This window comes from Pleurodeles waltl, chromosome 12 (genome assembly GCF_031143425.1).
Source record: "Pleurodeles waltl isolate 20211129_DDA chromosome 12, aPleWal1.hap1.20221129, whole genome shotgun sequence".
In the NCBI taxonomy this organism is placed as follows: domain Eukaryota; kingdom Metazoa; phylum Chordata; class Amphibia; order Caudata; family Salamandridae; genus Pleurodeles; species Pleurodeles waltl.
In genome coordinates this window covers 266,947,793-266,974,680 of record NC_090451.1, presented here as the reverse complement: position 1 = coordinate 266,974,680, position 26,888 = coordinate 266,947,793, and the positions used below count along the sequence as shown (strand labels likewise).

The 26,888-nt window shown below is 45.1% G+C and overlaps 1 protein-coding gene across 2 annotated transcripts in view; it reads left to right on the top strand.

Moving 5' to 3' along the window:
- BRD7 (bromodomain containing 7) overlaps positions 1-26,888 on the top strand; it is a 361,283-nt gene that overhangs the window by 12,516 nt on the left and 321,879 nt on the right. Inside the window, exon 3 of one of the 2 annotated variants that reach the window (XM_069215540.1) lies at positions 24,583-24,700. In XM_069215540.1, the coding sequence (XP_069071641.1) occupies positions 24,583-24,700 (118 nt within the window). Of the gene's footprint in view, positions 1-24,580; positions 24,701-26,888 lie in introns of both variants that reach the window. The other variant, XM_069215541.1, reaches the window with a different exon arrangement.

Below are 26,888 nucleotides of genomic sequence, written 5' to 3'. Positions count from 1 at the left end.
GGAAGGGAATAGCGGTATTCTCCTACCTGGACGATTGGTTGGTCAAAGCCAAGTCTCCAGAGCTGGTGCTGCATCACCTGCAGGTGACAACCCAGTTGTTGTTCGATCTGGGGTTTTCGATAAACGTGCCCAAGTCTCACCTTGAGCCCTCTCAACGCCTCCTGTTCATAGGGGCAGTACTGGACACAACATTGTATCGGGCCTACCCCCGCCTCAGCGGATTCAGGACATTCAGGCGCTGATTCCAATGTTTCGAAATGGATCGGTTATTCCAGTCCTCCAGGTCTTACGACTGCCTGGTCTGTTTGCTTCTTGCGTTCTGTTGGTCACTCATGCACGCTGGCATATGAGGGCTCTTCAGTGGTGCCTCTGCAGGCAGTGGTTTCAACACAAAGGAGATCTCGAGGATTCAATAAGGATCTCAGGTACACTGCAGCGGATCTCCAGTGGTGGGCAGTGATCTTCAATCTTTCCCAAGGAAGGCCGTTCTCACTGCCACTTCTAGTGGCCACAGTAGTAACGGATGCCTCCACTCTAGGGTGGGGTGCTCATCTGGAGGATCTGGAGATCAAGGGTCATTGGTCTCTGGTGGAACAGATGTTTCATATCAATCTGTTGGAACTGCAGGCGATACGTCTGGCTCTCAAGGCCTTCCTCCCTTCCCTTCGCGGTCAGTCGGTTCATGTCCTCACGGACAATACTACCGCGATGTGGTACGTAAACAAGCAGGGAGGAGTAGGGTCGTACCTTCTCTGTAGAGAAGCTCTGCGGCTCTGGTCCTGGGCTCAGGACCATCAGATTTGCTTGATAGCAAATCATTTGGCTGGTGTTCTGAACGTACGTGCGGACAGTCTCAGTCAGCACTTCTCGGCCGATCACGAGTGACGTCTCCATCCAGACCTGGTCCTGTACATCTTTGGGATGTGGGGATCTCCGCAGGTAGATCTATTCGCCACTCTGGAGAACGCGCACTGCCCGTCGTTCTGCAGTCTCCAGTATCCGATGCAAGGAGCATTGGGGGACGCGTTTCAAATGCCCTGGGACGGCCAGTTGCTTTACGCGATCCCTACCCCCCCCTCCCCCCCCCCCCCTTGGGGGCACCGGATTGGCCGAGAAGGGTGTGGTACACAGACCTTCTACAACTCTCAAAGTGCCCTCTGCTCCGTCTCCCGCTCAGCGCAGACCTCCTCTCGCAGTCGCAGGGGCAGCTTCTACACCCCCACCTCCAGAGCCTGCACTTCATGCCTGGAGATTGAACGGGGCACCCTGAGTTCCTTTCCTCTCTCACCGGATGTAGTGGATGTTATTCTGTCGTCCAGGCGACACTCCACTAAGTCCATTTATGCCAGTAGGTGGGCTAAATTTGTGATTTGGTGTGGAGAGAAACAGAAAGATCCCTTGAAGGCCTACCTTTCTGATGGATACAACTACCTGTGGATTCCTCACCTAATGAATACTCCCATTGCGCCAGCATTCGACGGAAATCTTCTTCCTAGCTTCTGCACGTCGACGAGGACGTCACATTTGCCCATGCGACGCCGTCTGACGTCATACAGGCAATAAGAGGTCCTCGCCGACGTGCCGACGTCAGTTCCCTTTTTTCCATGCCATTCGAAACGGTTATCTTCGAGGGAACTACTGTTGCTGTTCGACAGTTACAGTGTGTTTTTTGGCTGTGTTTTTTCTCTGAGATTACAATGTCGCAGAGGAAGTCAGGTTTTAAGCCCTGTCGTGAGTGTGGGGGCAAAATGTCGGTAACGGACCCACATTCTGACTGTCTGTGGTGTCTAAGTTCCGATCATGATGTTGGCAGGTGTGATTCATGTCCGCATATGAATCCGAAGGCCCTGAAGGAGCGTGAGGCCAAGCTTTTTATGGTGAAGTCGAAAAAGAGGGAGAAGAGACACCATCGAAAATCCTCGTCACCTAACACTCATCGGCGTCATCGGGACTCCGGCGCCGTCGAGAATCACGGCGCTGGTCGAGTAAAGAGAGGTCTCGGTCAAGGTCGCCATCGACACGGCGTCGGAAGACTTGGGAGGTCAGTCCCACAGTCCCTCCCCATCCGTCGACGCCGTTGCCTTCTCCTGCCTCACCGACTTCGCCCGGGTCTTCGGGCCAACCGCCTTCAGTGTTTGAGGTTCCACAGCCTCAAATTTTTTCTCTGACGTTACAGACGTCGAGGTCGGTGTTACCTTCGATCCAGGCACCCCAGTACCTGGCTTTTCCGGTCCCTGGAGCCGATAATACCGCATTTTGAAATGCGATGTTCTCCATCTTTCAGCAGATGGCTCCAGGTGGTGCACCGGCTGGGCCTTCGGGCCCTTTGGCTTTTAACATGGGTGCTCCGGCTCTGCTGCGACCAGCGCCCTTTATGCCCTTTCTCCCCCTGGGGAACGTGGGCTCGGCGCCGGTGTCGGCTCCGGTGGCTCCAGAGACTTCGGCTCAGAGTTTCGACTCCAGCGGCTTCGGTGTTTCGGCCAGTGACGCCGTCTAGGCCTTCTACGACTCCGAAGCAGTCTTCTCTCCATCCAACTTCTGGTTCTGCGCCGAAGGTACCAGTGGCGCCTGTTGACCCGACGTCGGACGGATCCGGAGATCGGCGTCGTTCTTCGACATCTGCTGACGCCATGTCGACGCCGAAGATTGAGGAGAGGCTGCACTCGAGGAGACTTGCTCTCTGTCTCCTGGAAGAACAGGAGTACCAGCAGAACCTGGAGGAAGGAGAGATTGAGGACTCTCGTGAGGGTCTTCGTGAGCTGGACACGGCTAGTGGCCTAGATACTTCCCCTGAGTGGGACTTGTCATCCCCGGGGGAGTATACAGAAGAGGCGGCCACTTTTCATGCTGTTATAAGGAAGGCAGCTAACTTCTTGGAATTGCCTTTACCGGTGACTGGACCGAAGCAGAATCTGTTGACGAAGGTGTTGCACCCGGCCTCTACATCAGCAGAACCTCTTTTGCCGTTCAACGAGGCGCTGCTGGAACCTGTGTTGGAGGTCTGGAAGAAGCCGGTGTCTTCTTCAGCTGTCAATAGGTCTGTGGCTAGGAGGTATCGGGCTGCACCGGCTGACCCTGGCTTTCTTACCAGACATCCAACACCTGAAAGCTAGGTGGTCCAGGCTTCCTGCTCGGCAAGGTCTGCGCCTGGGTCTTTTCCATCTGTGCCATCGGATAGAGACTCCAAGAAGATGGACATGCAATCCAAAAAGGTGTTCTCGTCATGTAGCATGGCATTAAAGTCCACCAATGCTACATGTATTTTAGGGAGGTACATTTATGCTCTGATGGACGAAATTACATCTACGCATACAGAGGTCCCTCAAGGGCTATTGAATCTGGTATCGGACGCTCAAGCTGCTGCAACCCAGGTTATCCAATCTGGGTTGGATACAACTGACTCTGTAGCAAGAGCAATGGGCACTGCTGTAGTTACGAGGAGGCAGGCTTGGCTTCGTAACTCAGGGTTTTCATCAGATGTACAGTCGACCCTGCTGGACTTCCCTTTTGATGGGGACAAGCTCTTTGGTGCCAAGGCAGATTCGGCCTTGGAAAGGTTTAAGGAGAGCAGGGCCACGGCCAAGTCGCTAGGATTGCAAGCCACTTCTTCTGCCTCCTCCAGATTTTTTAGGAGGTTTCGAGGATTTGGTCGTGGCTCCTCCTCCTCCTCCTTTCGGGGGAAATTCCAGCAGCCTACCTCTTCTCTCTCCTATAGATCTTTTAGAGGGAGGGGTAGGGTCCGTACCAGGGGAGCCTCTCAGCAGCACTCTGCCTCTGCCTCTTCCTCTTCCTCTTCCTCTTCCTCTGGAGGGGTGCAGCAGGGGAAGCAGCCTTAGGCTTCCACCAATTCCCACTCACTCCTCTCCTGTAGGGGGAAGGTTACTGTATTTTCTCCACAAGTGGGAGGTCATCACATCAGACTCCTGGGTTACCAGCATTGTGAGAAAAGGCTACACCCTTCCCTTTCGGGAGTTTCCACCCCCCATCCCGCCCGCCCATATTATTGTTCAGAAGAACACCTCCTGTTGTTAGAACAGGAGGTTCAAGTCCTCCTTTCAAAGGGCGCGGTGGAGTTGGTTCCAGAGCAGGAAAAGGGTCAAGGTTGTTACTCAAGGTACTTCCTGATTCCCAAGAAGGATGGTCGGTTGAGACCAATCCTGGACCTGAGGATTTTGAATTGGTTCCTCAAACAGGAAAAGTTCAAGATGCTGACCCTAGCTCAGGTGCTTTTGGCGTTGAACAAGGGAGATTGGATGGTGTCTGTCGACTTGCAGGATGCTTACTTTCATATCCCGATACTCAAGTCGCACAGGAAGTATCTCCGGTTTGTGGTGGGGTCGCAGCAGTATCAGTTTGCGGTCCTCCCTTTTGGTCTTACTTCAGCACCTCGAGTCTTCACGAAGGTGATGTCGGTGGTTGCGGCAGAGCTCAGAAGGAAGGGGATAGCAGTATTCCCTTACCTGGACGACTGGTTGATCAAAGCCAAGTCCCCGGAGCTTGTGTTGCATCATCTGCAGTTGACAACGTCGACAACCCAGTTGTTGTTCGACCTGGGCTTTTCGGTGAACGTGCCCAAATCTCACCTAGAGCCATCTCAGCGCCTCCTGTTCATAGGGGCAGTACTGGATACAACACTGAATCGAGCCTTTCCTCCGCCTCAGCGGATTCAAGACGTTCAGGCGTTGGTTCCAGTGTTTCAAAGTGGAGCGGTCATTCCAGTCCTCAAGGTCCTACGTCTGCTCGGTCTGTTTGCCTCCTGCATACTGTTGGTCACGCATGCTCGCTGGCACACGAGGGCTCTTCAGTGGTGCCTCCGAAGGCAGTGGTCTCAACACAAAGGAGATCTCAAAGGTTCTGTCAAGATCTCCAGAGATGCTGCCACGGATTTGAAGTGGTGGATTGCGGACGACAATCTTTCCTGGGGAAGGCCGTTCACGCAGCCTCCACCAGTGACCACGGTCATAACGGATGCTTCCACTCTAGGGTGGGTAGCTCATTTGGGGGACCTGGAGATCAAAGGGCTTTGGTCTCCAGAGGAACAGATGTTTCATATCAATCTGTTAGAGTTACGGGCTGTACGTCTGGCTCTCAAGGCCTTCCTCCCATCCCTTCGCGGTCAGTCAGTTCAGGTCCTGACGGACAATACTACCGCGATGTGGTATATAAACAAACAGGGAGGAGTGGGGTCGTACCTTCTCTGCAGAGAAGCTCTTCGGCTATGGTCCTGGGCAAAGGACCATCAGATTTGCTTGGTAGCAATTCATCTGACCGGAGTCTTGAATGTACGTGCGGACAGTCTGTCGCCATTTCTCGGCCGACCACGAGTGGCGTCTCCATCCAGATCAAGTCCGTCTAATCTTCCAGATGTGGGGGTTTCCTCAGATAGATCTGTTTGCCACCTGGGAGAACTCTCACTGCCCGTTATTCTGCAGCCTCCAGTATCCGGTGCAAGGAGCGTTGGGGGACGCGTTTCAGAGAACCTGGTGCGACCAGTTGCTTTACGCGTTTCCCCCCCATACCCTTGATTCCTCGAGTGTTGAGAAAAATTCGCCAAGACCGGGCCCAAGTAATCTTAATTGCTCCGGATTGGCCAAGGAGGGTGTGGTATTCCGACCTTCTTCAACTCTCACTGTGCCCTCCGCTCCATCTCCCTCTCAGGGCAGACCTCCTCTCGAAGTCGCAGGGGCAGGTTTTACACCCCAACCTCCAGAGTCTGCACCTTCATGCCTGGAGATTGAGCGGGGCAACCTGAGTTCCTTTTCTCTCCCGCCTGATGTAGTGGATGTTATCTTAGCGGCCAGGCGACACTCCACTAAATCTATCTACGCTAATAGGTGGTCTAAATTTGTGGTATGGTGTGGAGAGAGGCAGATTGATCCCTTACATGCTCATTTGTCGGATGTTTTATCTTTTGCTTTGTCTTTAGCACAGAGGGGTTGTGCAGTGGCTACTGTTAAGGGTTACTTGTCTGCCTTGTCAGCCTTTATATGTCTTCCAGACCAGCCTTCGTTATTTAAATCTCCTATAGTACTTAGAATCTTGAAGGGCCTTATGAATACATTTCCTCCAAATCCTTTCATTATGCCGCAATGGGATTTGTCCTTGGTCCTAACTTTCCTTAAGGGGTCCCCTTTTGAGCCTATGCATTCTTGCCCCTTAAGATTGTTAGTTCTTAAAACAGTTTTCCTGGTTGCTATAACATCTGCCAGGAGAGTGAGTGAGTTGCAGGCTTTATCAGTGAAACCCCCTTATACAACTTTTTATGGGGATAAGGTGGTGTTGAGGACCAAGGCTGCTTTCCTTCCGAAGGTTGTTTCACCCTTTCATTTGGCCCAGACAATTACTCTGTCCACGTTTTATCCTCCGCCTCATCCTTCAAAGGAAGAAGAGAGACTACACCGCTTGGACCCAAAGAGGGCGCTAAGCGTTTACATAGACAGGACAAAGGATTTCAGGCTGGAGGATCAGCTTTTCATCGGTTACGTGGGAAAGAGGAGAGGAAAGGCAGTCCACAAGAGAACACTCTCCAGGTGGGTTGTTCTTTGCATTAAAATGTGTTACTCTTTAGCAAAGAAGGATCCCCCTGATGGTATTAGAGCTCATTCCACCAGAGCTAAGTCGGCCTCTTCGGCCTTGGCCAGAGGTGTTCCTGTGGTCGACATCTGCAAGGCCGCAACTTGGTCGTCCCTTCACACTTTTGCGAAACATTACTGTTTGGACTCTGAGGTCAGAAGGGACGGCCATTTTGCACGGTCAGTGCTGCAGGATTTCTTGGTTTGACCATTAAGGCACCCACCACAGAGTGCGGTACTGCTTTGGGACTCTATTCATTAGGTGAGGAATCCACAGGTAGTTGTATCCATCAGAAGAACGAGTTACTTACCTTCGGTAACGACTTTTCTGGTGGATACATTAGCTACCTGTGAATTCCTCACGAAGATTTCCGTCGAATGCTGGTGCAATGGGAGTATTCATTAGATGAGGAATCCACAGGTAGCTAATGTATCCACCAGAGAAGTCGTTACCGAAGGTAAGTAACTCGTTCTTCAGGTGTTTTGTTATTTGCTCTTGATTTAGCAAAGCAAGGCTGTGCAGTCGCTACAGTTAAAGGTTATTTGGCTGCTCTATTGGCTTTTCTTTGCCTCCCGGACCATCCCTCTTCATTTAAATCTCCGATTGTGAATAGATTTATTAAGGGCCTGCTTAATAAGTTTCCTCCCACACCCTTTCATATGCCCAGGTGGGATTTAAATCTTGTTTTAACATTTCTGATTCACAGTTCGAGCCCATGCATTCATGTCCTTTAAGGTATTTGGTCCTTAAGACTGTTTTCCTAATCGCTATAATCTCTGCTAGGAGGGTTGGGAAGCTTCAAGCCCTTTCCGTAAACCTCCCTTTACCTTGTTTTTCCCCTGATAAAGTGTTACTGAAAACCAGTGCGGCTTTCCTGCCAAAAGTTGTCACTCCTTTTCATATAGGGCAAACTATTATCCTTCCCTTTTTCTACCCTTCTCCCCACCCCTCAAAAGAGGAAGAGAGACTCCATTGATTGGACCCTAGAAGGCCTCTCAGTTTTTACACTGAGAGGACGAAAGACTTTTGCCTGGAGGATCAGCTGTTCGTGGGGTATGTGGGTCAGCGGAAGGGCAGAGCAGCCCATAAAAGAACAATTTCCAGGTGGGTCATTCTTTGTATAAAAGTTTGCTACTCACTGGCAAAGAAAGTTCCTCCTCCGGGTATGAGGGCCCACTCCACCAGGGCTAAGTTGGCCACTTCGGCCCTGGCAAGGGGGGTTCCGGTGGTGGACATTTGCAAGGCGGCAACTTGGGCGTCCCTCCATACCTTTGCAAAGCATTACTGCTTGGATTCAGAGGTTCGGAGGAACGGCCTTTTTGCACGATCTGTCTTACAGGATTTCTTGGTGTAATCAGACAGGCACCCACCTCCAAGTGCGGTACTGCTTTGGGACTGTATTCTTAAGGTGAGGAATCCACAGGTAGTTTGTATCCATCAGAAGAACAAGTTACTTACCTTCGGTAACGCTTTTTCTCATGGATATCATAGCTACCTGTGGATTCCTCACAGTCCCACCCGCCTCCCTGTTGCCTGTCTGATTGCACTAGGATATGTGGTTGTATAGATGTATGTGTATATTGATATTTTTCCTGTATATATAAATGATGGTTTTTGATTATGTTGCATCATTAAGGTTTTATGTATTTATTGGAGTTATTGTGGAAGTCGGTTCTCACCTGTTCGCCTCAAAGGCACGTAAAAAATGGTGAAACTGACGTCAGCACACCGGCGAGGACCTCTTATTAGCATGGTGACGTCACAGACTGAGTCGCGTGGAGCCGTGCAATTCTGACGTCTTCGTCGATGTGGAGAGCTGGAAAGAAGACTTTCCGTCGGATGCTGGCGCAAGGATGAATTCTTAAGGTGAGGAATCCAAAGGTAGCTATTGTATCCACCTGAAAAAGCGTTAACGAAGGTAAGTAACTTTTTCTTCACAAAACCAATAGATCTGGTGTTATTGCTTTGTGAATACTTTTTTTGCCATGGTTTTTGTAACAGTTTATTGTTGGGGGTATTCGTCTGGCCTTCAGTAACAAAAAACCAAGTCAAGCATTCGAAAAGCCAACATGTCTCGTCTTTAGGTCTGCCAGTGCAGACTTGTTGGCTTTGCCAACGCATTTTACAAATGCTATTAAGCATGGCAAAAATACAAAATATACTTTTACTGGAGCTGTGGAGCATCAGCAAAAGAAGCTCTAGCTAGCTCTAACTTTTGGTTTTGAAGTAGTGCGCTACTCGCTCCAAAGTGCTTCATCGCCTCATCAGGAGTAGTAAATGCATATAAATACACTTTACAAATTACCTTCTTAGTGACCATACTTGGGTTTGATTTTGATATGCAGGTTACACACACATCTCTCTCCTGCAGATGCAAGCCATTAAACTGTAAATTAACTTGTCTGATGGTTACACAGGAATCTCTGCTACAGGTGCATTAACCGTTCAAATCTACCATATGCTGGTTACAGACAGTACACTGAAGCAGATGCAATACTCTTCATTCCCCCCCCCCCCAGCCCAAGCGTCTTGGTATATATTAGCCACCTATGACAACATTACAGATCCATGCAGCAGGTGTATTTACCCACTAAGCCACCACATTGTTTTTTAACCTTTGACCTGAAGACTACACACACATCTCTGCATTCTAATTAAATTAACATGTGCCATCTTGATTTTATCACATTATATGGTATTTTATATTATGGGGGTCATTCTGACCCTGGCGGTCGGTGACCGCCAGGGTCACCGACCACAGGAGCACCGCCAACAGGCTGGCGGTGCTCCGTCGAGCATTCTGACTGCGGCGGTTCAGCCGCGGTCAGAAACGGAAAGTCGGCGGTCTCCCGCCGACTTTCCGCTGCTCGGGAGAATCCTCCATGGCGGCGGAGCGCGCTCCGCCGCCATGGGGATTCTGACACCCCCTACCGCCATCCTGTTCCTGGCGGGTCTCCCGCCAGGAACAGGATGGCGGTAGGGGGTGCCGCGGGGCCCCTGGGGGCCCCTGCAGTGCCCATGCCCATGGCATGGGCACTGCAGGGGCCCCCGTAAGAGGGCCCCACTGTGTATTTCAGTGTCTGCAATGCAGACACTGAAATACGCGACGGGTGCAAACTGCACCCGTCGCACATACCCACTCTGCCGGCTCCATTCGGAGCCGGCTTCCTCGTGGGGAGGGGTTTCCCGCTGGGCTGGCAGGCGGCCTCCTGGCGGTCGCCCGCCAGCCCAGCGGGAAAGCCTGAATGGCCTCCGCGGTCTTTCGACCACGGAGTGGCCATATGGCGGTTCCCGCCAGGCGGGCGCCGACCGCAGCCCGCCGGCCTCGGAATCAGGCCCTATATTTGCCGCATTGACTTGGGTAGCTGGTGTGACAAGGTCCCATGTTTCAGCAGTGTAGCCAGTGTGGTATGGACTCTAGTGCAAGGAAGAAATGCCCCCGACTGCAATCTGAATTATAAGCCCCATGCAGCTACACCTGCTGCACAAAAGAAAGATGTTCCTGCCAGGTTCTATCCAAACCAAAACACACTGCCATATCATAAGTGTGATTGGCACCACCTAGAGCTTGAAAAAAACTTGCATCTGGGCTGTGACAGGGTGCCAAATCAGTCAATATATGTGTTTGGAGAAACCGCTACCGCAGCAAAATATTACCCTCAAACATATTGGTTACCTTAGAAATACAGCTTCTGGGGTGTAATGCAGCTTGTGGAGTGCTGAGAGGATCATCTGACCACAATCCTTTAGTACTGATACCAGGAATGGAATCGTCCACACCACTGACGTATCCTACTATGCAAAGCTCTTGTGAAGTACTTTATTATTATGATAGAGAACTGCTTAATTTACACACATTTTAGGAAGAGCTATGGCACACTATTGAGACAATTTGAAGATGTGATCACTGTAGGAGTACTGCATGTGACTTGAGGAGTGCCGTGTCACTCCTGCCTCAGCCCAGAGACCTTAGGTCGTCACCAAATGCTGAAAACTCACATTTACCAATTTTCAAATGCTACACAGCAAAAGTACCAACCAAATAAAAAAAATACATGCATGTATGCTCATGCCCCTTCTTCCTCTTGTATCTCAAGACCAGTGTCTGTGGGTAATATAATGCAGGGTGGAATAATACAGCTCCAGAAGATAGCTCAAAGGGTTACGCACCTGCCAAGGGGTTCTATGAGCCATTTCTTTACATCCTGTGAGGATTGACTCACCACTTTATATGTTGGTAATACCACGATGATGGCAGATTGTACATTTTGCGATACAGATGACATTCAGCCTACACTGACTTTATGGCTCATGCCTTTTTGCATTCTGATACTTGTAATTTTACTTTTGTTATTATTAAAGTTGGACTGCAGGTACCAGACAATGCACAGTTGGCAACAGCAATGTGACTGAAGCGCTACATAAAATCCAGTTGCTAATAAAACACGTTTTCTGTTTACATTCTGTTCTATTCACATAACGTGCACATAAGAATATACTATCCCATTTCATCCAAGTGTATTCAACTTAATGACGGAGGTAGAAACTGGATCAGTACTTCTCTCTGACCATGTGCCTATCTCACTGAAATTCAAGAGCGCATCAAGTGGCAATAGCCCTCCCGAGATCGCGTATAGGCCAGCCTCCTCAATAAACCAGATATTTTCTGTCACCCTAAATCATTCTTCACTGAATACTTTTAACAGCTAATCTACAGATATTTCTAATGAAGTAGTCTGGAACAACTGTAAGGCAACTCTGCAAGGCCAGATTATTGCATTAGTAGCGCAGAACAAAAAGTACTATGAGTCCAAATGACTACTGCAAGAAACTGCAAAACCAGTGAATCTTGTACAAACTCTTTGCTGGTGATACTGCTCCACAAAATTGAAATTTGAATTCAACAAGAATGTACACAAGCTACAGATCATTGCCCTCTCAATATTTAATCCAGATCATACATATCTGTATAACACTAGCCACATAATTCCAACTAACATCCTAGTTACATGTCTAAATTTCATAATTCAATTTCTGGTCCTACGAGACCAGTTTGTTTTTGTTGGAGGCAGATTACCAGTGTTCAAGACTGCTTGCCAGTGGTCTCTCTAAAACATAAGGTAGAAGGATAAAAGTCGTGGTGTGCCACTTGCTTGTGTGCATACAAGACCTTTGATAAAGTCAAATAGCCATATCATTTCAAAACTCTTAAATTGCACACCCTCAAAAAGTCATAAACTATACTAAACTCCTATAATTTACCCCCAAATCATCAGTCCTTACTAATGCAATCCTCTCCTGCAGATTAAACCTTAAAAGATGAACAGGAGAAGGTTGTCTTCACCCCCCCCCCTTCCATCTTATCAGTTGAACCGCATCTAGAGAGAATTGGGAACAATCTGCAGAATGTCCTTAAGAAATAACCTTGATCTGATTGATGGGAGAACTTGCAACTTCGAATCAATCAACAGTCCATCTCCTGACCACCCCCTTCAGCTGATACTGTCTTCAAATATATCAGGAGCATTAACTCTGCTCTACCACCCTCTCACCTCTTTGAGCCATGGCTGATATCCGTCAACAACTCTTCCGGATTAGATCCTACAAATAGTGTAGGAAATGCCCAGCAGTTGTTCCAAATCAGTTTTGATTACATAATCAGTTCTCGTCGTCCTTCACAAAACACTATAATCTCCTGACAGACTCAATATAATTCCTGGATATGCTGTAAGAAAGAGAATACTTATGCTGAGCATATGATCTTCCTCTTCCCTAAACAGTGCAAGCTTTGGAACAAAATCAAATATGATATAACAAAGATTATCCTGACAAACAGCAGTCCCTCACTCAAAGATCTTTTTACCCCTATTCCTTCATCCTGACACCCAACTTCCCTAAAAAATTACTAGGTTACATGACGTTTGGGCAGCAGTAGCACTTCAACTAATTACCGCCAATTGGAAGGAACCTAGCTATCACCCTTCTCGCACTGCTGAATCTTAATCATATTCACAAAATCAAAACCAAACTGGCTGCAGACGCACAGAATCCATCCTTGAAACAAATATGGTGTCCACTATGTAACTTCTTGAGCAAGCATCCACCAGCCAGAGTGAGAAACAAAACACACCATCCAGTGGAAGACCCTCCTAAGAGGTCTAACTCCTATCCAGTGGAGTTTATCTGATGTAGTTTCCACCTTTGACATGGTCTTTCCAATGCAATTGACTAGGCTGATCTCAAAACAACTCATTATATTTTTCTATTACAACTGATATGCCCTCTGAGGTTCTGGTTTTCTTTATGTTTGGTAATCTTAAAATCAATAAAAATTATTTAACTCAAAAAGAATGACACAGTGAAAGATTTTGAAAGACTAAAAGAACACAATGAGAGATTAAGCAAAAAGAGGAGTGCCACACTCATAGGAAATCTTGCAGCATTGTGAAGATGAACCGAGAAGGTGGAGGGCTAATTTGCAGTAGTGGTACTGACCTGGCATAGCCAAAGATAGGGTCCCGCTAAGCAGAGAGAAGCACTCTGAGGTCAGCATATTAGAGCTTGGAAACTAGGTGCACTGGGCAGAGTTCAGAGCGTGACCGACGAGAACAGTTGAATTCATGTCACAACAAACTGGCCAATTGAAGGGAACTGAAGCAACACTTCCCTGACAGCTGTGATCCCACCCCTTCCCTTTTAAAATTGCTCTGCAGCTTTTATACTGATTTAATGTATGACTTTAACCATGTTTTCTTCTGCATATCATACTAAAGTTTTGTTTCTGTGTTATTTTCGCCGTGGTTTCAATTCTCTGTAAATCACACTGATTGTCTGCTCAGTATCTAACTCTTCCAAAATAAATAAAAAGACCAATTGCCTTATTTGAAAGATACTTTGAAAAGTTATGTAAACACTGACTGTAGGAAGCTGGCTATCTATGCAGTGTACCAGTGTAGGAGTACACTATCCAGATTCTACAGGCAACTCTTATTAGTTGTCAGGTGTTAAAATAATAGCTCTAAATGTGTCACTTTTGTGATAGTGTGGACCAGCAGTCTAGGCTTATCAGAGGGTAGCGCTAAGCATTTATTGAACCCCAGAAGCCAATAAATAAGACACACATTCAAGAAGAAACTCGAGACCAATTTTAGAAAAATATAACACTTTTTAAATATTTATTTTTGGACACCAAAAATCTTCTGCATAAAGTAAGTAGTGTTTGAGGTATTACTTTGCACAGTGAGGTTAGTATTACACACAAATGATTTTTTACGCTGTAATGCTTTTCAGTAGATAAGAAACATGTACTGCCTAAGGGTACCTACAGAGGTATCTCAGGGGTCGACTTTAGGTCTTAGGGTGCTATGGGGTTACTATCATGAGAACCACCAGCCGTTTTACCTGCCCTGAGGTGTCCAGGTGCAAAGGTGCCGGACGAGTCGGGTGCCTTGTTCAGTGCACGATTGGCGAGGGGGAGGGGTCATCTAGAAACAGGCTGCGGAGGGGGACTTGGGTACAGGTCTGGGAGCTCTCAACAGGGGCTGAGTTCATGAGGGTCGTGGGAGCAAGGGGGCACAGTCGATAGTCGTGGGCTGGGGCGTTCAGCCTCGTCGATTTCCCTCAGGGGCAGGTTGTCTTTTTGCAGAGGTGGTGTCTGGTCCGAACACAAACAAGCCTTGGTGCTTTTCACTGCTCTGGTACCTTGGGTATTGGTTAAGAGTGACTCCTGGTGGGCTTGGCATCTCCAGACTTGGTGGGGAGGAGGGTCTGTCCTCCTGGAGCACAATGGCCTCCTTGGTGACTGCTGCGTCGTTTGACCTGGTGGTTAGCAGATTGGTAGATCGGACGTCGTGTTCGGTGCTTGCAGATTGCAAGGATGGGGCTCCTCCACTCCAAGGGAGATGCTGTCCGGTTTGCAAAGTGCTGGCAGCCCTTTGAGGCTTTTGGGAGATGCACGGCTGCAGGGCGAGTCTGGTCCAGGCAATTGTTAGGTCAGCACCAGTTAGGCAGGGTTTGGTGCCAAAGTCGAGGCTGGTCCACAGTTCTCACGTTGATCGACTGTTCTTTGTCCTTCTTCATCTTCAGTCAGATAAATCTGAGATCCTGGTGCAATGGGGCACCCTATATACTGAATTAAGGTTTTTTTTCGGAAAGTGTAGTGTAGTAGCCAGAGCCTTTAGGCACCCTCTTTATTTACCAAAGGCACCATTTACTAGGGACATACAGTGATACTGAAGGGGGTGCCAGTTGAGCATAATTAGACATTCCACTTTGTTTTAGCAAAAGAGCAATGTCACTGGGGACCTGGTTAGCAGGAGCCCAGTGCACCTTCAGTGGCAAAAAGTGGGGTGACTACGTCAAAAGGGGCACTTTTCTACATTGACAAAGTGACTAGTTTGGGTTTTCTGTGTACTGAAAAGGTAACGTGTGAATATCAAGAACAGTACAACCATCAACAGTACCATCCTCTCTGTCACCTTCTTTCTGCCTCAGCTTGTCTCTGTTAGAACACACGAGTAGAAGATGGACATAAGTGTACATATTTGTACCACAGATTGGTTATTTAAACTTTTTACCACACTGGCAGATGTTGCCCTTCTGCATCCCAGCAGTTACTGATGCTTTCTTTTTCTTGTTGTAGTGCTTTGATTTTATTAAAAAAAAATATATATATTTTGGCCTTACACCTATTACTTTCAATATTGAGAGGCCTGTTATCGCCTTTTTGAACAATTTTTTTATTGGATAATTTTATTTTGGGTTTCGATGTTGTGTTTTTAAAAAAGTTTTTTTATTAAGTTCTTTATTATAACACAGATAAGCATTTGTTTTTTTTTCCAAAGCAGCTGTGAGAAATGCACCATAACCCCGAAGTACAGAACCTAAGCCCTTCCACCACTCACCCTCTCAGTTAGTAGCCACTTAACCAACATAAACAGAAATACAAATAATTCTATAATGTACCTCTCCAGTCTAAGTGCTGCATCCAAAACAGTAAGATGCTTGTAAGTATTTTCAGGGCTCAGAGTGCCCAAAGACAAATGAGGTCCCAAAAATCGTTATCAAAGTATGACAACAGAAAAAAAAACCAGTAATCTAAGAATGCTTTCTCTTTTTTGTCGACGGTGCATGTACTTTTTTTTCCATGGTTAATATTTGTCACAGTCTACCATGTGTGAATATAAAGGAGTTGTTTAGTTCCCCACTTTGCAAGGAGAACTTGCTTGGCCGACAGCATAACACTAAGAAGTTGTAACAAGCTTCTGAACAGACAGTGTAGTGAGTCCGGAAGCTATATTAAAAGTATGTAAATTGGGTCATTGGCTACTGTGAGCCCTTGTGGTTCCTGACCTGTTTTTAAGGCTTGGCCCCAAAATGGTTTGCGTATCACAAAGCCCCAAATAATATGTGCTAAGAAATCCCTTACTTCCTGTTCCCTCCTTCATCTGTCCAGTTAGTTTGGCTTGAGGCAAGCAATCTAGTAGGCATAAGGTGCCACCCATTTGGTAGTTTAAAACTAGTTTCTAGGGCGGAGCATGGAACATTTTCCCCTTATCATGATGTACAATGGTATTTTATTGTTCATTAGTGAATGAATCCCATGCCGACTGGAATCCAAGTTAAATGGTTGTATCAATGTGTTGTAGTATTTTATATAGCTTAAATATGAGGTGCTTTCCGTAGGACACTTTGTGCAGCAACTTTTCCAAATGGGTGAACAGCCGAGTTGCTGCCTTCTGAATCTAGGGAGTTGTAGCCAAGTGGCCAACTTGAAAGTATCTGTAGTATTTTGAGTCTAACAGTCTGCTGTGTTTTTCAGTACTGTCAAAGTTTTTGGTTTTCCCTTTAAAAAGAGGTTGCTCTGTATGGTTACAAGATGCATTTTTACACTCACTATAGGTTTCTCTCTCTTCAGGCCTGGTGCGAATATGGGGTAGTCCAAGAACAGGGTAAAGGGGCCTCTTTGATTCTGTGAGAAATATTTTAAGGAGAGTCTAGTCTAGTATGGTTAGTGTGGCTCTTGTGTTTAGGGAGAAAGCCACATGGTGCGGTGTGAACTTAGCATTCAACCATGCTACCTCCCAAAGGAGTCTTCCAGACAGACTTAGACTACTCAAGAATATATTGGAGGAGAGTTGCTTGATATCATGTTATGTTGGGAATACCCAAGCCTCAATGGCAAGTGGGTCAGTAGCTGATAGCAGGTGGACTTAGTGACCTCATTCCCCTGCATTGCATGCATGATGAAGTTGGGTAAAACAAATACTGGTGGAATGAGGATAGGTAACATGGGAAAGAGGATTAGTATTTTGGAGGGATACATTTATATTGTGGCAAATTTAGCAAGTCAAGAAAAGGCGATGTTGTGGCAGAGTTGCATATACGCCTTGGTTTCTGAAAGTAGAGGAGTGTGGCCCTGATCTGTCTAAAATGGATGTGTGCTCTAAGCCAGTTAGAGAGGTCTTAGAATACATTAGTGGACAATGTCTCCAGTTCGGTTAAGTTAATTTTAACACTGGTTTGGGCTCTGAAATCATACAGGTGATAATGAAAGCAGGGAGTGCTTCTTTCGAATTGCTGGTAGAGATCAAGATGTCGCCAGCAAAGAGGGAAATTCTAAACTTGTACCTTCATAGGTTTCCACCTGTTATTGACGGGTCTAGATGGATTTGCTGAGTTAGGGGCTGTAGATACAGAATGAATAAATGTGGAGCATCTGAGCACCCAAGTGTATACACCATCCTTTTGAAATTGGGACAGAGGATTTCACGTTTAGTAGTGTTTGGGGCAATGGTTTCACATAGCTCAGTAGAAAACCATCACATTGAATTTATGGCAAAGCCCCTGACAAAGTACAACCTTAGGGAAAAAGTTCCATTCTACTCGGTCTAAGGGCTTTTCTGCATCTTGAGAGAGCAAGAGTCCGGACTGGCATTGTGGGTTATATCATTCAGGTATAATTCCTGTTTTTTGTAATATTCCTCACTTGTCTATTCGTGATCAAGCCCATTTGGTTGAACAGTATCCAAAGAAATATTAAGTACTCCAACCTCCTGGCCAAATATTTTGTGTAACCTTTATGTTTCTGCTTTTAATACTGATATTGAAAGGTAACACCCACATTCTTCAGGATTCTTACCTGGTTTAAGAATGAAAGATCTCCTAAACTGTGCCATGGATGGATAAATTGAACCCCACTACCCTAAACTATAGAACCGTACGCTTTCTCAAGGGAAATCTTAGAGGGTCAGCATTCTGTATAGAGACCAAGGAGAATCTACCAGAGCAAGAGCAAATTTCTGTGTTTGTGATTGAAAGGCCAGAATTATTTCCTCAAGGGTGGTTGGTCGCCAGCGAGAGACAATCAGGATATTGTTTAGTATCTGTTGGGTTAGAGAGGTTGCAGAATATAAATAAATCATGGTACAGATCTTTGAAAATTTCCAGTTTTTCATCGTCCTAATTTTTTAACTGTTCTCTTCTAGCTCCTGTTGCGTTTTTGTGTGTAAGAGAGTTGTGGTTTAAATTTAACAACGGACTAGCATTGTCAAACTTTAAGACTTTAGGTATTGAGTACTTGGCTTTAAGTTCTGGTATGCAGTGCTGGTCCAAAGTAACCAAAACTTTATGTCAAAATTTGTGTGAAAGTGTCATTTAGTGTTGTCCGAATCGTTTCAGTGTCCAAAGACTGTCTCGGGGCCTATCTGTCTATTTTTTATTTTTTTTTACCTGATTCAATGGCACAAGTTGTCCTGAGAACCATTTTTACACTTGCAGACAGATTTAGGGTATCCATAGTGAGAACTAGGCCACAATTGTTGGACCTAGTGAAACGCCACTTGATCTGTAGAGAGCTTTTTGAAGCATGAAACTTGTTGACCTACACGCAGGGATAGAAGACAAGATTCTTCTTTCCCCTCATTCTTTCATAGGAGTTGCGAGAGCATTATTTCTGACAGCACTCTGGCTTGCTGTTGTTAACCTTAACCTAGACCCAGCAGATAAAATAAACACATAGGGTTGGGGGTGTTATAGTCAATTTTATCATTCACTTCCCAGTCCCTCACTTCCCTTAACCACAGGGCCTGTATATCCCTGTGCTCAATCAAACGGCATTGTTCAAAAGATCTCCGGCAAAGAGCCCCCTTGTGGGGCCCGTTGGACATTGCAGCGCCAGTCCAACCAAGAGCAGGCCCAAGAAAGAAGCATGGCACCCATTTGGGTGTTTGAGGGCCTTTGCTTCTACTTATAGAAGTGCCTAAATAGACCTGTATCCAATTTAGGGGTTCTAGTTGGAACTCTTGCCAGCGGAATTGTGTACCTTTATGTGATATTGGTACAATAAGACCAGCCAGGTGTGTTCTAACTGATACGGAGAAAGCATCACGGATAAATGAGCATGGAAAACAATGAACCGTAAATAAATCTGTATAGGGTCTCACTGAGAGAAAACCACCAACACCTCAGCAAAGCAAAATAGGCTCTACCTCCTAAGGGATAAGGCACTACCCTTCAAAGCCCCCCCTTTAATTTTAGAGTGAATCATTTACACATGCAGTATTTATTGGGTGGATGAAGTTGGGTGGGATGTGTGGTTAGTGACCCATCTATAGAGAATAGCCAAATATAAAACTCAAGTCATACCTTTGAGAACATACAATGTTGCATGTCAAAAAGCTATAGGGCCAGATGTATCATTATTTTGAATAGCAATTACCTAATTGCAATTTTCTGTGAATCGCAATTAGGTAATCGCTATTTAAATGTATGAAACTGCAGGAGTTTTATTTAGCGTTTCCTAATGGCTCGCAAATCGACCTACCTCATTAATATTCATGCGGTAGGTTGCTATTTGCAACCCATTAGGGATGGTGGCCTGCTGGGCTCAGCAGACCAACATGTCTGTGATTGCTTTTAAATAAAGCACATTTTTTTTTTTAATGCACCCTGTTTCCCTCAAAGGAAAGAGGGATGCGTTTAAAAAAAAAAGAAAAAGTTTTCTTATAATTTTTTAAGCGCAAGCAGTGGTCCGTGGGAGCACTGCCTGCTCCTAAAAATGTTTTTATTACCATTCACAAAGGTGAAGCTACTTGAAGTAGGTGGTAAAATGTGAATGTTTTGCAGCATTTTGGTCACCCAACATTCCTACATACCGCTACGATTCGGTATTAGGAAGGGACACCGTTGACACACCCCTTCCTAATACCGAATCGGTATGTATACGCAATTCCAAGTTGCTATTCGGTAACATGTTACCGAATCGCAAATTGGAATTCATACATACCAAAATGCATTTTCTGCTGTTGCAAAGGGCCCGCAGAAATGCATGATACATATGGCCCATCATACCCACTGGTATGAAACCCCCTTGTATCTCGGAAAGGAAAGTAGGGTAGGGTGATGGTTGAGAGATCTTGAAAAAGGAAGATAGAGCGCTCCTTGTGTGAGAAATTTTGCTGTTGTCTAGCTGCTTTCATGACCTCTTCTATGTAGTGAAATAAATGCACAAAGAATGTCCACCGGACCAGAGGGCGACGTTACAGATTTGGCAGTTCTGTCCAGCGTACTGTCTTCGGCATTTGGGTTGTGAAATAAGGATTCGAACATCTTCTGGATGTATGCTGTGGTTTTTTCCCTCTGCCTGAGCTGAGACGTCTTTAATTCTTATATTATTGCGGTACCATCATTTTTATTGTCATCTAGAAGAGATTTTAATGTGGTGTTCTGATTCTTGAGGGTGAGAAGTTCTTGGCTGAGGAACTCCTGCTCTTCTAAGGAGACAAGTTCTACCAAGACATTCAGGTCATGTTTAAACTTTCAGTTCTAGTAGTAGCTCAGAACGAGGAAAAGATCTAGTGGGACTTGCTTTGTGAGCAGTGTGTCCCTTTTGCTGCCATGAACATTTTCTGCTGTATTTTGCAAATGGGAGGAGGCCCTCAAGCTTTGCTGACATGAATTCGAGGACTTCAGCAACATGTCCCTCACAGTTGTATCTTTCATTTTTTAACAGGATGTCATTTTAAGGGTAATAATCATGGACAGGTTGTGGTTGGTTGCACTATTTTAGTGCCTGAAGTTCCCAGGAATTGCAAAAATGTGGGCATGGTTAATGTGCGTAGTTTATCATGGGGTGGTTCCCCACTGAGCATAGAGCAATGTTATAGCACCAATTCAGTTATCTGGCAGAGTAGGATTAGTTTTTTATGGTAGCAGTGAATTAAACAAGCTGGTCTTCTGTAGGCTGAGGTTGTCTATAGCTACCCAGATTTATTTTTGTTGTAGTCCAAGGTCAAATGTAGCACCAGGATTCAATAAAGCCCCAAAATATGGTTCAGTGACCCAGCATCACCACATAGAATTTGAGGTTGGGGTTCTCAAACCCCAGTCCCTGGAATCTCCACAGTGGCATTGATGTGGCTTACGTGAAGCTTTTTGGGGTCACTACCTATTGTCTTTCCTAAATAGCAGTCAGAGGCATTTTGCTGGGGCTGCAACTAATCTAGACTGTGGGAGTCCTGGCTTTGGGCCTCTGTTTCAGCAGCGAGACCTAAGGGAAAGCAACTCAGCGGTCTAGCGTGAGGCTTCATTAGCAGCTCCAATGCACCAGCAGCATGTAAAGGTTGTTCTTAATGCGTAAGGCACTGCAAGGTTAAAAAAACCTGTCTCTTCAGCAGCATGTTACTGAGGCTGGGGCTACTATTAATAAAGACTACAAATAGGCACTATTAGCCACATTTCCAAATGGGTTTTGTGTGATCTGAATGAAAAACGCAATTAATTAAACCTGTACTGGAAAAATATTTCCAATGGAGGGTTTTTAACTTATTTTTCTTCATTAGTGCCTTCACCAAGTGGATTATTTCAACTTTTTGAACGTCATGCTTCAGGAATTTCATGTCTTGGTTGTTTTTATGTTATGCTGCACTGGTTGCTTTGCTGGTGGAAAGTTAACGGAAGAGCCCCACCCCCTGACCCCCCCCAAAATAAGAGCCTATCAATGAAAAAAAATTAAATCCCATAAAAATGAATCCCCTGTAGAAGGAGGTAAACTGCCGCAGAGCCAAAGGTTTTCATACTCCAGGGATGATGCACTTGCTCAATGGTGGAAATGCTTGACTGCTTGTGGCACCCCATGGGATACAAGTTGTCCATCCCAGGTAAAATGCCGACCTAGGCACAGCTGTAATAATTTGTGTAAACTTGTGGGCATCCATGGGATGCCGGACGACCCCTAATGGTTCTATTTTTTGACACATTGTGGGTATCCGTGACCCCACCCCCTCAGCATAAATACACATAGTGATGGTAATTCCTTAGATTTTGTTGACACCCATGAAATGAGGTTGCCTATTTTGCATAATGGTGGTCCTGATAGAATGGTTGTCGTTCTCCACACAGCACAACACAATGGTGCCCACCCCTGACATAACAGGAGTCCTGGCAGTTTGATGGTAATTCCTGGCCTATTGAATATATTAGGGGCACCCATGCCACTGAGATAGTTGAGGCAGTATGGTGTCAAATCTTGCCATATTGTGGACATTAATTTCGCAATTGTGGTCATTCTTGATATATTGTGGACATCTAAGGCACCAACGTCTTCTGTAATGCTGGACACTGCAGAATGTTGGCAACTTAAAAAATATTGTGGCTATGCTTGCGTTTTTGGTGTTCACACTAACATAATTCTGGCTCTGGCATAATGATCGTAAACATGTCATTGTGAATAGCTATTGATAGGATGGTGCCTAGGCACTAATGTTAATGATTTTCAATGCTTAGAAGTTAAAGCTAGCCAGGAAAAAAAGAGGAACCTGAATAAGGCAAAAACATAGTGTTATACATTACATTTTTTTAGGTTAAACCTTCAATCTAAAGTGACCATTGCCCACTCTTGTCATATTTTGATGTAATAATGTCCGTGAATGCAGCCATTGATCATCCAAACCTGGTGGTCAGGCTGTTTCAAATGGTCGTAGATCTATGAAATGGTAATATTTCAGGGAGATCTGGTGCATCCCATAATTGTTCTCTGATATTTTACTAGCCAAAATTTGTGTTAATAAAATGCAGATGCAAGCTATACAATGGAAAGAAAAATCCACAGTGAAATGGTACCAGTAATTAGTATGTCAATTAGAATGTCGCTCAGCATATTTTCTATTTTTGGTTTGCATATATGTACATCTGAGGGCAGAGATGAACAATTGAAGGGCCTCCTTTTTAGAGCAAACTATAAAACATGGCCTCCCAACAAACAAAATACCAAAGAAACTGGCATGCATTAAATATATGTGTTGTTCCCTTAGGTCAAGAAACGTTCAGAAAAATAGTTGCAATTAGGCATTAAAACATGACATTTTGTACCAGAGTTCCACATACCCAAAGTGACGTAATAATATTCTCCATACATTAGCAATGCAGTAGTGGTTGAAGATTTAGTATTTCAACTTTGACAACAAACACTATGTTTACAACTTTGTTGAGCTTTTATTCGCCACATCAAATGTTTATAAATAGTCCTATGCTATTCATTTCTAAACTCTTAAAATAACTAGTTCAGTTCTATTCAAAGCCTTTTTGCCATTTGTTTGTTGTCTCTTCATTTATTGGATCTATTGTTGTGCACGGAACCTTATTGATATGTGCTTGGATTTGATTATATAACTGTATATTTATCAAGTCACTCTATTCACTCCAGCGTAGCCATTGTTCTGTTCCTGAAAAAGGAAGGTCTATATTTTTCCGTTATGAATTGATTTACTTTAGTCTGCGTAGTAGTTTTAATGTGCCAAACAGAGAAGAGCAAATGTAAAATCAAGAAGAACATTGCTAATCAAACCTAACTTCAGGAACATGACACACGGCTAGTTTCTGGTACATGTGAAAAATGGTATGGAGCTAAGGATTTTAGTCTTGCATGGATTTTTTGACATCGACCGAATCAGCAAGAGTTTTCTATTTATTTCAATAATACTAAGTTGGTTGGCTGGCATGAGTTTGTGCAGTTGGCAGCCCTGGACGTTTGTAAATATTTTGGTTTCAATTATATTGCAAGAAACATGAGGCCACTGAATTGAAGCAACTACAGTGGCAAGTTAGAACATGCATATATCTAAAGAAAGGGGTAAATGAGTTGATGGCACCCGTTGGGTTATTGGGGACAGTTTGTATCAGTGACCTCCCAAACCCACTGATTAGGTCAAGTCCCTTGTGTGGGAAGGACCCAGTTAAGAACATCTGCTATTGGCGTGCTTTTTTATTTAGGATCTGAAGAAGGATGGCTGGATGGGTGAGGGTGGTTCAAGTTCAGGAAAACAAGTGCATCTTCTCCATCAACACCACAGATTAACAACATTTAGTCAGAGAGCTCCTTGGTACAACTCTCAATGGTCTGAAGTGGGGTAGACAGCTGGTAGGCAACATTCAACATGTTTATCATGTGCAATGTGTTGCTGTAGCTGTTGGGTGATGAATGTATCTACCAGTGTGCTTACAAAAAGCAGGGAGGTGGATGGAAGTTAAGGGATGGCTTTGTGAAACGTCATTTCACAAATGCATCATGCTTGTTGTCTTCAGAAGAGACATAATACCATAAAATTTGAATAATCCTCAAACACACTAAAGACTGTCTGCATCTGCTCTGCATAGGCTGGTAAGTTATCAGTGGGAATTGTACATATAACCTGTAACATGTGTAGTCCTTTGCTGTCTCTGTGATCTTACGTTGAAGTCCATAGATACTATTTGAACTTGATTAGAGCAGGTGCAGATCTCCTACACAACTTGTCGATGAGCCAAAACAAAGCTGAAGGGTCATGGGTCCGTTGTAACTGGCCGTAAAAAATCTTGGTTTTAGCTGCTGTGTATGCTGCCCATACCTGGGTGATAAAGCAGTCCTCCCTCGCCGTTGTGTCATGTGAGGGCTACTTGTTTGTGCTAACATATTATTCTTGTGTTGCAGCCTTTTAACATTCTTTGCTTTGATTTCATCTCCATTTTCCCCAGACAAAGAGTGAGAGAAAGAAGGATCGAGGCCACACTGATAGCGAGTGTGATGCAGATTTCATGCTTCATAGCCCAATGAATTTGGAGACTCCACATCTAAAGCTAGTAAAACCAGAAGGTAAGGGACATTTGAACATATAGTTGCCTTGCCATTTCTTCTGCTCCTCTTTATGAACTGTAAACCTGTTGCAAACAAATTCATTTAATGGCTGCTTCAAATGGTATCTTTAAAATGTGATGTTTGAACATTTGAAGGATGGTATTGGTCTTCAAGGATGGTTGTCAAACAGGCAATGTGGCAGTTATGAAAAATATACACCTTTCTTTGATTCTGAAAGTCGTGCAATTTCATGGATTACCTTTTGCCTACATGGAAAGTAATTTCTTCTGTGCCCCGCTCCCCCTCAACTCACCCCACCCCCTTTGATGCTGCAGCTTTAGAACAGCCTCAAAAAAAAATTTATACTCACCTTTTTTCCCAACTGAAAGGAACTAGATCAGTTATATTGACTTTTTCTCTGCTTGAAATGCATACAGTCCTCATTCTAGAGCATTTAATATTCTGACTTGCTAGGACAACATGCATGTTGTAACTAATGACGAGTAAACATCTTAATGAATGGTTCAAAATGTATTTTATTTGGAAGGCAGTATAATATGCCAGCAATTAACATTTACTTACAAAATGACTGCATTGATGAAACCTTCAAATAATTAAGGTTAATAGAATAAATTGGTTCCTAATCCTGAATGCTAACGTTTGACAGGGTGAAATGAGCTAGTTAGTGTGTGTGTGTGTGTACTCCTGGGCTTCCTGTGTGCCTGCTGGAGGCAAAAGAGATGTCCTCAGGTACAGCAAGGCCTATTATCTGCAATCAAGAGATTTTACCAGTTGGGAAAATAGAGAAGCAGAGGAGGAACAGGCTTCTCCAGAAAAACATATGAAACTACATGGGCAAGTGAGCCAGTCCCAGGCAGCACCAGGAAAAGCTGTTTTAAAAAAACATGGCAGCCAAATGGAGGACGATGAAAATGAAATCCATGGGGCATTTAAGCAAATCACAGATGTTTCTGGGATCGGCCTTTAATTCCACCAAGATCACTGGAGAAAAAGAAGTGCTGGAATGCGTCTTCCTCAGCACTACAAGAATGTGAACTAACACATTGAATATACATGCTGTGTTCTTTGTGTTAATCATTACTCCTGAAAATAGCCTTTGTTTGCATAAAAACCTCATATTTGTATAGTTTTGTTCCCCGATATAAATTGTTTTTGCTTCTTGATTTTAGATGCTATTCTTACTTGGTTTATTATTTATTGCAAGTAATAAATTGTTCCATCAAAACGTATCTTCCCTGTTGAATGGAGTTACCCTTTTCCTGCTGTACTAGTCCCTCGACTTTCTAGGAAGGATCATTTGGTTAATGTAGGAGACTAGGATTTTGTTGCAGTAGGTCCGCACGTTCTGCCTGGTATTTGATGCAATTTTGACTGAAGTGCACTGGGTTCCTACTAAACAGGTCACCAGAGCCAGTGTTCTTTCCCCACAAATGCACAATTGTTCCCTCAGTTGGCAACTCCTGTGCCCCCTCCCTTTAAGTCCCTAGTAAATGGTACCCCATGTAACTAGGGCATGGGTACCAAAGAGGGTCTCCAGGAGCTGCAGCATGTATTGTGCCACCCTCTGGGACCCCTCACCTAGCTCATGGAGACTGCGTGTCTTGGTGCAGTAAAAAGGAAAAACACGACATGGCACACAGCCTGTGGGCTATGCCCACTAACTCTGCATACGGTATATGTAAGTCACCCTTACAGCAGGCCTTCCAGCCCTAAGGCGGGGTGCATTATATTGCATGAGTGGTCACAGCTGCAAGAGCAGATACGCCCACCATGTTTTTGTCGATTCTTAGACATAGTAAGTGATCAGGGAAGCCATTTGAAGTACATGTGCTGGACACTGGTAAATACGAGTTCCCCAGCTACATGATGGTTTCACTGAAAATAGGGATGTATGGCATCAAACACCTCGTTTTAATAATCCCTAACTGATTCTAGTGATGGATTTATTCATGCGTGCACCCAGAGGGCACTTTAGAGGTGCTCCGTGAAAAACCTACCAACAGCTGTTATGCTGGCTGACTGGTCTTAACCAGACTGCCACCAACAGACACGTTTCTGACCCTGACCCTCTCCTCTCAGGCGGTCAGGAACAAAGCTTGCTTTGGCAGGGGTGTTACACACCCCTTCCAACAGAATGACTTGCGAATTAGCATTGCTAGGTGGGGGGCATCAAATAGCCTATGCC